The sequence below is a fragment of the Lutra lutra genome, chromosome 8 (genome assembly GCF_902655055.1).
Source record: "Lutra lutra chromosome 8, mLutLut1.2, whole genome shotgun sequence".
Lineage (NCBI taxonomy): Eukaryota > Metazoa > Chordata > Mammalia > Carnivora > Mustelidae > Lutra > Lutra lutra.
Genome location: NC_062285.1, coordinates 138,415,609 through 138,428,475, shown reverse-complemented (window position 1 = coordinate 138,428,475; position 12,867 = coordinate 138,415,609). Strand labels below are relative to the sequence as shown.

General features: G+C 52.9%; 1 protein-coding gene across 2 annotated transcripts in view; it reads right to left on the bottom strand.

Moving 5' to 3' along the window:
• The window catches only part of SERHL2 (serine hydrolase like 2), a 27,339-nt gene extending 14,472 nt beyond the window's left edge, over positions 1-12,867 (bottom strand). For both annotated transcript variants that reach the window (XM_047740752.1, XM_047740753.1), the window contains exons 1-8: positions 12,767-12,867; positions 11,752-11,901; positions 11,528-11,641; positions 11,131-11,172; positions 10,691-10,710; positions 10,159-10,233; positions 8,595-8,704; positions 8,065-8,144 (exon numbers count right to left, since the gene is read on the bottom strand). In XM_047740752.1, the coding sequence (XP_047596708.1) occupies positions 8,065-8,144; positions 8,595-8,704; positions 10,159-10,233; positions 10,691-10,710; positions 11,131-11,172; positions 11,528-11,641; positions 11,752-11,901; positions 12,767-12,779 (604 nt within the window). In that variant the 5' untranslated portion in view covers positions 12,780-12,867. The remainder of the gene's footprint in view (positions 1-8,064; positions 8,145-8,594; positions 8,705-10,158; positions 10,234-10,690; positions 10,711-11,130; positions 11,173-11,527; positions 11,642-11,751; positions 11,902-12,766) is intronic.

Sequence of the window (12,867 nt, the reverse complement as noted above, 5' to 3'; positions counted from 1 at the left end):
TCGCCTCTTTCCCAGGTGACGTCTCCACCCCACACCCCCACGGGACACACGTTATGTACATGTTTGCTCCATGTGCAGGTTCCCTCCTTCCTCGTAAATCATCATCAATTTCCCTACCCTTTTATCAAGACCCTTTTATCCCTAACCTTTTATCAAGTGAAGGATTCATTGGATTTTTTTTCTTTGGAGTCTAGCCCAGCATCACATTGGTTCCTCGGAACTGTACTTCCTGGAATTCTCTCACTGTCCTTGTGTCTTTAGGATAAATGTGGCATCAGATGGAAAACCAGACAATCTAAGCCAAGCACATGTACCACATTTGCTCATCAACTGAGCTTAATAGAGAATATATATCACTTTTAAGTTTCCCACCATTTGTACTACAGCAAGTTCCCCCAATGAGGAACTCTAGGTACACACACACACACACACACACACCCAGGGGACTTGGACCCAGAGCAGACAAGCCAGTCACCCTAGCACTGAGGGACATAAAATCAGGGTTGAACTTCAAGGCTGAGGGAAGACTGGTGATCCAAAGGCAGAAACGATAAAGGAACTTTCCAGCTTTGAATGTTCGTGGGCCCTGCTCCTGGGCTCCCAGGGAAGCTATAACTTTAATTTTTACCAAGCTCAGAGTGACCTTACCAAACTCCAAAGCGTGGGCTCTATTTCTGCCCTGAGCACGCACTGCTCATGCTACCTCCCGGTCTGGAATGTTCACTGCCTCATCCTTTTCACCTTTCTGGGCACTATCCTCAGTCTTCATGACCCTCAAGTCTCCTGGGCAGGGGTCCTATAGATGCAGCTCCCCTCCCCTGCATGGGTAACCTCCGTGGGGAGTGACATCTGTCCCCTGGCCCCAAGCTCTCTACTCTAGGACTACAGGGCAGGGCAGGACCTAAGTACACTAAGTACACAGATAGCCTAAGGACTAAGTACAGCTAAGTACACAGCTAGCCCGGGACAGGAGTCAGGGGTTGACCTACTGAAGTGCTGAATGATCTGAATGAGTAGATGGTATCAGTCCTGGGATGGGCATAGGAAATGGGGCAGAATGCCCTCGGTCCTCCCTCTCTGGCCTTAGTTTCCTCATCTGCAAACAAAGGGGCCCTGAATCCTGAGAGTCCTAACTGCAACTCTTGGGACAACAGACCCATGTGGATGGGTGCAGGGGGAGGGTGCGCGGGACCGTCAGCCCAGCTGGCTGGGGGCCCTGAGCCCAGGGCTTTCCCAGGACCACAGAGGAAGCCGATGCCCAGCACCCAACATATAAAGGTTAAGAGTCAACTCAGAAACACTTTGAACCCACTCCCTCCCCCTTCCTGTGCTGGGACCTGCCAGCAGAGGCTGGGCGGAGTGTGCATAGGGTCCACGGACACGGCAGCGGAGCCTGTCCTGACAGTGGTCATTGCTTGTGGGGAACACGGAATATGCTTCCAGCTCTTCCTGCTTTTCTTTTCTTTTCTTTTCTTTTTTAAGATTTTGTTTAGCTGAGAGGGGGTGTCTGAGAGCCTGCCAGCTCCAGAGCAGGGGGAGAGGCAGAGAGGGAGAATCTCAAGCAGACTCTGGCCTGAGCATGAACTGAGCCACTCAGGTGTCCCTCCTCCCACTTTCCCAAAAGAAACGGGAACTTTTCAGGGCCCCTGGGTGTCTCAGCGGTTAAGCGTCTGCTTTTGGCTCAGGTCATGATCCCACGGTTCTGGGATCAGGTCCGGCATCGGGTTCCCTGCTCAGTGGGGAGTCTGTTTCTCCCCCTGCCTGCTGTTCCCCCTGCTTGTGCTCTCTCTCTCTGACAAATAAATACATAAAATCTTAAAAAAAAAAAAAAAAAAGGAACTGGAAATCTTCATTTTTACATAAAATCTTTCTATTTGAAATATGAGCACCTATTCAAAATCCCCCTCATGAGGTATTTCTGTGATCGACTGTACAAGTCAAAAAAATCAGGCCAAGCGGCCCCGACAGCAGGCCAGATAGTGACAGAGGACTGTGCTTTGTCATTAGGGAACCCCAACCAGTGCTGGGCTCTCCCTCCCTCACGCCAACACCTCGAGCTTGTCTCACGACTGAAGCCGGTATTATGATAGGAACACAGTTAAGATGGTAGATGAGGACCTGGCCCTCTCCCCCAGCCCTGGTTACTGCTTCTTGGTTTCTCCCATGAGCCAGGTTGAGCTCATACATGCCACCCCAAAATGTATCTCTGGCATATTTTAGGGTGATTTTTTTTTTTTTTAAGATTTACTTATTTGACAGAGAGAAGGAGATCACAAGCAGGCAGAGAGGCAGGCAGAGAGAGAGGGGGAAGCGGGCTCCCTGCTGAGCAGAGAGCCTGATGTGGGACTCGATCCCAGGACCCCGAGATCACGACCCGAGCCAAAGGCAGAGGCTTTAACCCACTGAGCCACCCAGGCGCCTCTCAATCTGAAATTATATGAAAAGTTCCAGCAAAGCACATTTTTTAAGAAACCTATACAGATGTCACTCTTCTCTCTGCACTTGTGTATACAGTCAGGCCAAGCTAGTTAAAACTGGACTCATTTTACAAATGAGTTAGTCTCAACTTGGCTATCTTTGAGGCAAATAAGGGTGATTTTTGTGAGAAAGAGTATGTTTCAATAACATACCTTTGTGGATGTTAGATTCTAGTTCTTATGAATTATCTCTGAGTATTTGTTGTTTGCCTATAAAACTGGGCTCGATCCTGAATTTTTCTGGTTTCTTCAAATACCTGGTTCTGACTCTCAGAACTAAAGTTTCCCATTTCCTCCCATACATCAACGTGAAACCACTGAGAATTAAAACCATCTTTTTAATTTTTTAAATTTAATTTAAATTTAATTTTTTTCACGAAGCCTTGAAGACCGAAGCTAGATGGCTTGAGGTAAACTTCCGAGAAATTGCCTCAACAGCTCATTTTTTTTTTTTAAAGATTTTATTTATTTATTTGACAGAGATCACAAGTAGGCAGAGAGAGAGAGAGAGAGGATGAGGCATGCTTCCCACTGAGCAGAGAGCCTGATGTGGGGCTTGATCCCAGAACCCTGGGATCATGACCCCAGCCAAAGGCAGAGGCTTTAACCCACTGAGCCACCCAGGCGCCCCTCAACAGCTCATGTTTAAACAATCTTCATGTCTGTTGCTGTGGGGGCTGCTCAGGAAGATAACAGAGACATGTAAACTGCAGGCCAGGGCGATGTGTCAGCCCTCACTCCATCTGAACATGCTTCAAGCCCAACAGCTAGAAATCTCGCCAACGGCACTCAGGACTCAAGACACTGGGTTTACTACTTGCGCTAACCATTAACCTGTTTTTCTTTTGTTTCCACAAAATCCCTCTCGTTGACTACTTGACGGCTTGCACAATACAGATCTAACTTTGAGAGCCCGCCTGCAATGCCTCCTGAAATGAGATGACTGATTAACCAAAGTAACCTATTTTCAAGACTAAGACTGGTTCACCAAATCTGGAGCAAACTTCTTACAACAAAACAACAGAATAGTTAAACTTCAGCGAAGAGGAAACAATGTTGGTCTGTGATGTTTTTCTAAGGAAAAAAAAAAAAAAAGACAAACCCAAAGGCGGAAAATATTAATTCATCACCACACCTTGGGCCTTTCGCTATGGTGTGGTGACCCATTAACAAATCTTCCCAGTACTTGCTCATGAGGCTGCCTGGAAGGAAAGGAGGCTCTGACCTTGGAGAAAGGAAGACCAAAACAAAACAAAACAAAAATACCATCACCACCACCACCAACAAAAATAACACAAAAAACACACAAGAGCCAGGATCCCCCAAAGCTTGGAAGATGGCACACCCCCAGAGCACAGACTTCACCCCACTGCTTTTGGAGAAGGAATCTGCTAACTGTTCTTGTGAGCCCGTGAAAGACCTCAAGGTGTTACTCAGGAGACAGACACACTAGCAGATGAGTAGGACTCCTTGGGGTTGTTGGTTTTGCTCCATAATCCCCACCTCTTTTTCTTGGAAAGATAATTCCATGGTCAGAATTTCATGAACTTTAGCGTCTTCAGGTGACTTGTCTGACTGCTGAATATGATACCTGAAGCCCTTCCCCATACATGACCACGCCGACCCCACAGCTATGCCCACAACCTTTCTCTAATGAGCCCAACTTCATGGTAACTTATGGAAAAGCAACTACAGTCGCAACATACCAGATCAAAATTACTTATCAGAAAGTATTTTACTCACTGGAGGACTCTATGTACCCTGCTTCTTTTTAACACCCTTAACAGTGTCCCCCGTAATGATCTCTGGAAGCTCGTGGAAGGACGCAAGAACATAAGGTCATAAAAACCAAACACCCTCGGGGCGCCTGGGTGGCTCAGTGGGTTGAGCCGCTGCCTTCGGCTCAGGTCATGATCTCAGGTCCTGGGTTCAAGCCCCCGCATCGGGCTTTCTGCTCAGCAGGGAGCCTGCTTCCTCCTCTCTCTCTGCCTGCCTCTCTGCCTACTTGTGATTTCTCTCTGTCAAATAAATAAATAAAATCTTTAAAAAAAAAAAAACCAAACACCCTCTAACAGACAGACCGTGACTACTTGTTTTTTTCACGTAACCCATGTTCTGGGCCACCATCTCCTCGTTTTAGTTCAGCAAAGCTGGATTAATCAGTCTTCAGGTTACACTACCTCCTGCTACATACAAATCAGAGGTCACAAAATAGTGTGAACCTTAAAGGAATCTCTTCTCCTTTCTAGGCACATAATATGAATTTCAGTGGAGGGACACCTGGGTGGCTCAGTGGGTTAAGCCTCTGCCTTCGGCTCAGGTCATGATCTCAGGGTCCTGGGATCGAGCCCCACATGGGGCTCTCTGCTCAGCGGGAAGCCTGCTTCTCCCTCTCTGCCTGCCTCTCTGCCTACTTGTGATCTCTGTCTGTCAAAGAAATAAATAAAATCTTTATTTTTTTTAACGATTTTATTTGACACAGAGAGAGAGACAGCAAGAGAGGGAGTGTAAGCAGGAGCAGTGGGAGAGGGAGAAGCACTAAAGCTAACCTAAGCACTGCTCTGGGTTATACCTAGGTGGAACAAGGAGGCGTGTGTATAGTACGTTCATCAGGCCGCACACGTATTCACACTTCCCCAGAATGGAACTTGCTCGCGGCACACACACTAACGCTCCCTCTGAAACGAATGTTCCCCTTGACACAATAAAGACAATAAGCTACTTGGTTGCAACAAATCTCTAAAGTCCCAGACTCCAATTTGGACGGTTTTCCCGGATTATTTTCTTGGATTTCCCAAGGATTTAGGTCCATTTGACTCAGAACATTTCCTCAAATGTGGAATTTTCCGGATTCCTAATTCTCCTGTGCTCCTTAATCACAACACGTGGTACAAAACATTGTACAAAAACTATGAACCGAAGTACAAAAATTTTAGTCATGCAGAGTGTAGGGTTTTAAGCCAGAACTAAGGATTATTTATGATTAAGCACAAAAAGGATCCCTTTCTCTCCCCGCCCCCCCGATCTCTGCCCCACTGCAGCAGGAAGTAGCCAGAGCGGTCATCAACCCCTTGCACTCAAGAATGAGGGATGATTGGGCGCCTGGGTGGCTCAGTGGGTTAAGCCGCTGCCTTCGGCTCAGGTCATGATCTCAGGGTCCTGGGATTGAGTCCCGCATCGGGCTCTCTGCTCAGCAGGGAGCCTGCTTCCTCCTCTCTCTCTCTGCCTGCCTCTCTGTCTACTTGTGATCTCTCTCTGTCAAATAAATAAATAAAATCTTAAAAAAAAAAAAAGAATGAGGGATGATCAAAGGCCCTGGGGACCAAAGCCAGTAACCAGCGAGTAACAGGGCCACTGAGGCTGCTGTAGGGTCCTTACCCAAACCCATTGGTCTGGGAACGCCGTCTGGCGCCATGTTTCTGCGAGATAATATTCAAGCCTGACGCCGGGATAACCAAGTGTTAATTCGTTTTGCAGAGACGCAAGGAGTCAGCCAGAACTGCTCAGACCACTGACCTCCCCGTAGACCCTCCCCTACTTTACTAACTTCCTTTATCTGGTTTTGAGTCACATAACTCTTCTCCCCTTTACCCAGACCCCTTCCCATTTGCCTTTAAAAAAAAAACAAAACAAAAACCAAAAAAACAAAACCCCTTGCGTTCCCCCGCAGGGAGGTCTTCCCCGCTCTCCTCGCCTCCGGAGTGTTTGGTTCTGCTGTGCATCGGGCAGATGAACTTGGGTTCAGTTATAGGATCGGGCTGGGCTCATGGAGCGGTCCCTGCTCTCTGCTGCCCCAGAGTGGAATTGGGACTGTCAGGGGCTCTGGGACCTGAGGACAAGGACTCACAAACAGCCTGGAACACCGGCTCTCCCCGTGTCACAACTCCCGATGGGGGCTCGGAGCCTGCTCAGTCTTGTTTTGGGTTAAGCTCCGGCCCCAAAGGGCCATGACTGCTGCACAGGGGCTGGTCCTGACAAAGCAACCCAGCTGCCTTACCCAACCCCCTCCCTTCTCTCCTCACCCTCCCTGACAACTGCTTCAGTGTCCGTGCTCACCCCTTCACGGAACCCGGGCTTGGCCTAATCAGCTTCCCCTGCCTGGCTGAGAACATGTCTTATTCCAGATTAGCCCACTTCTGCGCTGGGCCAAGTGTGTGGGCCCGCTGGGAAGCCTGGGCCCATGGGCCTCTGCCTTGACCTCCCCTCTCTGTGGCAGATTTGCCAAGGTTCAGAGGTGATAACAGACATTCCTTCACAACAAGTCACAGACCGGAAACCCAAAGCCACAACATCCCTTAAGCATATTCTACCTGACCTCACGGTGTGTTGGCAACTTCTGGAAAGACACCACCACAGAGTAGATCTCTGGCTTCTTGGGAGCAACTGGAAATTCCAGCCACACAAGGCCCAGAGTTCCCAGTGATAACCACTGGCTGGGCTGTCCTGCTTCCAGGACCATAGTCCCCACCACTCCCTGCTGACTCCCAGTGGCCCAGTTAATGCCACCACTTGGTCAAATCTGGCAAGCCCTTGGGGTTTTGGCCCCTGCCTCCTTTGCTACTTTATAAGCTGAAGCTGCATTCGCCTCCTTGCTTGATCCTCTCAGACCATGAGCACGAAGATCCTAAGACATTATTTATCACCTAAGAAAAATAGGGGGGAGGTGTCTAAATGGGGAGAGGGAACTTGCCCAAGATCTCTGAGCTAGCACAGCCAGGAATCAGCCCAGTGCTTTGGGCCCCAATTTAGCGCCTGGTCCATTTTCCCACACTGTCTCCCCTGGGCTTCACCTCTGGGAGGCGCCTCCAGGACCCCCTCTGTGGGGTTTCTTCCAGAACACCCTGTACGTTTCTTTTACTACACTTATAAGAAAATGTCTCTTGCTTGTCTGTTCTCCTCCTAGAATGGACATCCTGACCTGGCCTCATCCTGGCTCAACCCCGGGCAGAGTTGGTTCCAGTGAGGCCCTTGCGAAGGGCGCCTTCGGGAGTCATGCCAGCTGGCGGGACCGGCCCGCCCGGAGAGGGGCAGTGTCTGCCGCTGCGCACCGCAGCTCCGTGGCGACACATGGGGCTGGCACTGACCGGGACCTTGGTAAAGTTTTCCCGAATGGACACAGCAGAAAACGAAGTGCAGAAAACACGGGCCCGAGGCTGCCCTGAAACCAAGGTGCCTCCTGTGCTATGTCTCCATTTTGAAAAACCCCCTTCAAGTCACTGCCCCATCGGACGACCTCAAACCCTAGCCTGGGACAGCGGCGCCCACCGCTCAGGGTCAGCAGATCACGGCTGGGACGCTCCCCAACATTCACCCCCGACACACCTGACGGGGCTCCCCACAGGCCTTTCTGGGAGGCGCAGCAGCTGTCTGACCTGACACATGTCCCTTGGCCTAGCAGAGCCTCAGTTTCCCCTGCTGTGCACGGGGTGAGAATAGGGCAGCGGGAGGAGGATGACACGAGACACTGTTTGCTAAGCACTCGGTGCTATGTCCGGTTGGGAGAGCAAGCAGCCATGAAGCTTCACGGTTATCGCTCCTCAGTAAGAGCAGGGCCGATCAGCCACGGCCAGAGCCGGCGAGTCCCTACCTGTGGCCACCTTGGTGGTTCCTCTCTGCAGGAGGAGTCGCGCATTCTCCTCACTCAAGTGACTGTTGTTCTTCAAAAACCTGGGGAGGACAGAGGGACGCTGGATGTCTGGGGGCAGGGGAGGCCCGAGGGAAAGAAGAGGAGGCCCCCCACAAGGGACACAGGCATGTGGCAGGGGGGTCATTCACATCGGCAGTGTGTGTGTGTGCACACGCGTGCATGTGTGCCCAGTTATAGGGAGAGGAAGAGGGGTAGAGAGTAGGTGGAAAGGGGTCTTGGGAAACGAAGGGCGTGGCTACAGAGCGGGGAGGACCCGAGGCAGGTGAGTCCCAGCTGGGGTGTCTGGAGAGAGCCAGGAAGCCTGACACCTGCGGTGAGCACAGAGAGAAACAGGCTCCGTGTAATTTGTGTGTAGGAGCCTGAGGCTTCCTCTGTGCCCCAGAGACGTCCTCCCTTGGTATCCCACTGCTTGCCCAGGTCTCGCACCAGCCGGCCCCTCCTGCCACCCCCCGACCCCAACGAGCACTCACCTCTGCAGCATGTCCTCTGGGCTGACCACCTGCCGGGGCTTCTGGGAGGCCTCCACCTGCAGCACGTGCTCCATGGCTCCCCGCCGGTAGGTTGGCACGCACTCTATTCCCTGGGACATGAGGGTTCTGCTGGGTGGGCGGGAGTCTGGGCTGCAGACAGAAGGGCTCAGCCCCCGTCCCCACCCTCGGGCCTTGACAGCCCCTCAGCCTGGATCCCTTCTGACCCAGCAAAGGGCGGCACCAGATCAGCCCCTGAAGGTTAGCCCCGTGATCTGTCAGACCAGCCAGCCCCGCCTGGGGTTCGGACGGCTGGAGGGGTCAAGATGAATGATGGAGGGGAAAGGAAATCTCTGCCAACGGCCAGCGCTTTGCAAGGGTTCAGTATTCGGTCCTTAAGACCCGGACCACCCAGGCTTGGAGTTTCAGCTGGCTTACTGAATGCCAGCACTCCAGCTGGTAGAGAGGAGACGGCAGAGGGCATGCAGTCCAGGGGCTCCCGGTCCCCCTTCTTGTATACCCGTTTCCACGCCTGGCTCCCTCCCACAGCCCAGCCCTGGCCACAGGCCGCTGCCTGGAGCAGCAGCAGCTGGAAGGGACATGCCCATCCAGCCCCCAAGAGTGCGCGACAGGGATGACCAAATACTGAGATTCTCTGTGGGGAGATGCTGGGGTACTGCGCTGGGTAACTCAGTGGCTGAGACAGATAAAGGGAGAGTAGCCCAGAGTCTCACCGGAGCCTCACAGTCACCCACAGAGCTCTCCATTCATGAGACCAGCACTTACTGGGCGTTACTGTGTGCTGGGGATTGGGCAGGTGGTGAGAAAAAGACAGCCTGCTTTGTGCCCTTTTGGCATTTGTGGCCATTTTACAGAGAAGAAACCAAAACTGGTGATGAAGCGGTGTCATAATTGAGAGGCTGAGCTCCTGGGAACAAAGTGACAGAATTGGACAGTGGGCAGGCAACAACAAGGTCACCTAGTCCAACCTCCGGGTTTTACAGGTGAGGAAACTGAGGCCCAGTTAGGCCAAGTGACTGGCCCAGAGTCACCCAGCAGATCAGTAGCAGAAGCCAGGACTCCTGCAGGGACAGCACTGTCTGTTGTTACTGGTGGTAGTGGCGGCAGCGGGAGAGATCCACACGTTCCCATCTGTCCACCCTCAAGGCTGCTGTGTGCTGTTGTACAATGTGCACACAGCACAAAGGCATACAACTGAACGTGAGTGGGGGGGGCTCATCACACAGTGTGCTCCCAGAGCTTCCTCAATCCACTGTCCTGACCCTCTCCCACCCCTGCCGCTTCGTGATACACTTGGCATTCTGTAGATCCCAGGCCACATACAGCGTTTCCAAGGATGACAAAGGCTTCTGCACCCCTTTTCTCTGCTCACTCCTAGGAGTACAGGCTGCATATCCTGTCCTCTCTGGGGGCCCCTTGATCCCCCTTTGTCTACCTTCTGCCACCTCCTCCCACCTCCCTGCCAAAAGAGGTAGGGCTGAGGACACCACCCACCCGGGGCCTGGGTCTCCCCCATGATAGCATTCATGAAAGGCCCCATTCTTACTTTAGGGTCCAGGGCAAATGGCCATGTGTCCAGCAAGATAAGTTTATTCACCATCTCGGGGAAGATACTGGAAAACTACGATGTGATCCAAAAAGGGAAGAATGAGTACGAGAGGAAGAAGGCAAAGGGACTCAAACTTTTCCCTGGGGATGCTGACGTTTCCAAGGGGCTTGGACAAGAGTCTTTATTCCCTTCAGGGCAGCCTCCCCTCTCTTCGACCTGGAGATCCACACCCAGGCCAAGGTTCACACCGTGGATGGCTGGATTCCAGGGTTCTCTGAGGATGGGGAATGTGGAAACTCTGAACTCTACCAGAAATTTCCAGTTTCACCGACCTTCCCGTAGTAAGGATTATTACTGCCATCTATAAAGCAGACTGCACTAGGCCATCAAATACTGGGTTCAAATTCGTGATATGAGGAGGCACTTCCTTTCCCAGAAACTTCTCCCACTGCCCTCCCCCCACCTCCTGCCCCACCTGCCGGAATGCCCTACGTGGCCAGAGGTAGTCACTGCAAAGCCATCTACTCACCGTTCCGCCCACCGCGCCACCTGGGGGAAAAAAGAGTCATGGGCTGGTATTCCACCAATCCTACTAAAACTTCCTCCCAGGGGCTGCCCTACCCCAGGCTAACGGGCCTCGCCCTCTCCCACCAGGGACCAGGGCTCTTTATTCCCTATCAAACTTGGGGTTCCCTCCCCGGGGGCCACATGACCCCTTCATCAGACCTAGCCACTCGAAAAGTCACATTTCCCTTGTCACATTGGAAGACAGCCACCTCTGGGGCCCTATGTCCCTTGGGGGAGGTACCTCAGGCCAAAGGTGCCCAGTGCCCACAGCCTCCCTCATCTCTCTTACCTCTCTCTGCAGTGCCCAGAAGTGCAGGGTCCCTGTGTACCACTTCCTCTCCCTCCCTCACAGCCCCTCAGCCCAGTCAGGCCCCTGCCCACCCACGTGTAAACGGTACTCACCAAAACTATGGCCCAAGATGGAGAAATGCTTCCACTTCAAGGCTGAAACACAGAGGGCTATGTTTAGTGGGCCCAGCCTCCCCCCACCCTCTGTCCGGCAGTCCTCGTGCTCAGGACATCTTTCCCCAGCGTCTGGGGTGGCCCATTCAGGAAACTAGCTTAGAGGGATTGCAGCTTCTTTACAGGGGTGGAAGCCCTGAAGGAACAGCTCTTCTTGGCAGCCCTCTCCAACCTTCCCAAAGTCACCCATGAATTTCTAAGTGACCCCAGATCACTCCCAGTCCAACATTGTTTCCTGACTACCACAGCCCACTCAACGAACAGAAGCGATGTCCCAGTGCACCCTTACACTTACACACACTCTCTCTCTCTCTCTCTCTCTCGTTCTGCCTCTTACCTGCTACAACTCTCCGGATCTCACTCACAAAGCTTTCCTGGTAATACGGGAGACCAGGGCTGTAATGGGACGAGAGTCCATGTCCCCCGAAATCCATGGCAACATAATAAAAGTCTGAGACAAGAGATGGGAGAGGAGAAGGCATCTAGGTCAGCGGTCTCTCCCACCCCTCATTCTCCCGCAGTCTATGTCACCTAGCCCCTTGGCTTCCCCTTTAGTCCCACCTTTTGGAAGAAGAGGGATGAGTCTGTCAAAAGAGTTGGCATTGTCCAGCCAGCCGTGCAGGCAAAGAACTGGGGGAGCCTGCTGGGAGCCCCAGACTTTGGCAGCAATGTGGCCCCAGGGCACAGCCAGCTTCAGCTCTGAGAGCATACCTGGAACACAGCCACACACTCATTCATGAAGGCACTTTCTGAGCCCCTCATCCGTACCCCAGTGTGTTCAGGGCAAAAGCCCAGGGGGCTCAGGTTCCCACACTGCCCCCAGGGATTACAGGGAGAGAGCCTGACATGGGTTTGGGGATACCCAGAGAAAGGAAATTTAAACTGGGTCCGCAGAGTGAGGAAAACCAGGGGCGGGTTTCATGGCAGAACTTTGTGGAATTGGCTAGACCTGGGCTCTGACACTTGCTGGGTGTGCGACCTTGGGCCGCTTAGTAAACCTCCTGAGTTCCAGTTTCCTTTTCTGTAAAACGGGGAGAAAACAGTCCTGGCAATAACCAACACGGTCTAAACTTTCAGAGGGCAGATGGGGTGGTCCCTCTCACTTCCTCACAGCAAGTCGGATCATTATCACTCTCCCTTCGCAGACCAGCACACCGAGGCATGGGGAGGTGCAGTCTGAGCCCAGAGATCCTCAGGGAGAATGAAGTGGAGCGAGGATTTGGTGCCGGACCCCAGTCCGGACCACCCAGCACCACGCTGTCTCCGGCCTAATCGGATCAGGGATGCCTTCTCCGGGGTCCGGCACTGACCTGTTCTGCTGGCCCACCCGGCCCGGCTGGAAACCTTTGCGGCCCCAGAGCCCCGCGCTTGCTCCTCTACCTTGGAGCTCCCGGAACCCTCAGAAGCCACGTGCAGCCCTCTCCCGGGGTCCCCACCCTCCCGCGGGTCCAATCAACCCGCTCCCATTTCCGCTCCGGGGGTCGGGGGGGCGGCAAGGAGGTGGGTGGGCGGCGGGAAGCGCGTGGCGTCCCCCATCCCACTCCGGTCTAAGGGTCCTGCGGCGCAGCGTCTTCACCCCTTGCAGCCATTCTGCCGTCGCGCAGCGGTCCTGACGCGGACGTGAAGTCGCGGCGGGTGGAATAAATGTCAGAGCTTCAGGCCCCGCCCCCGCCGGCC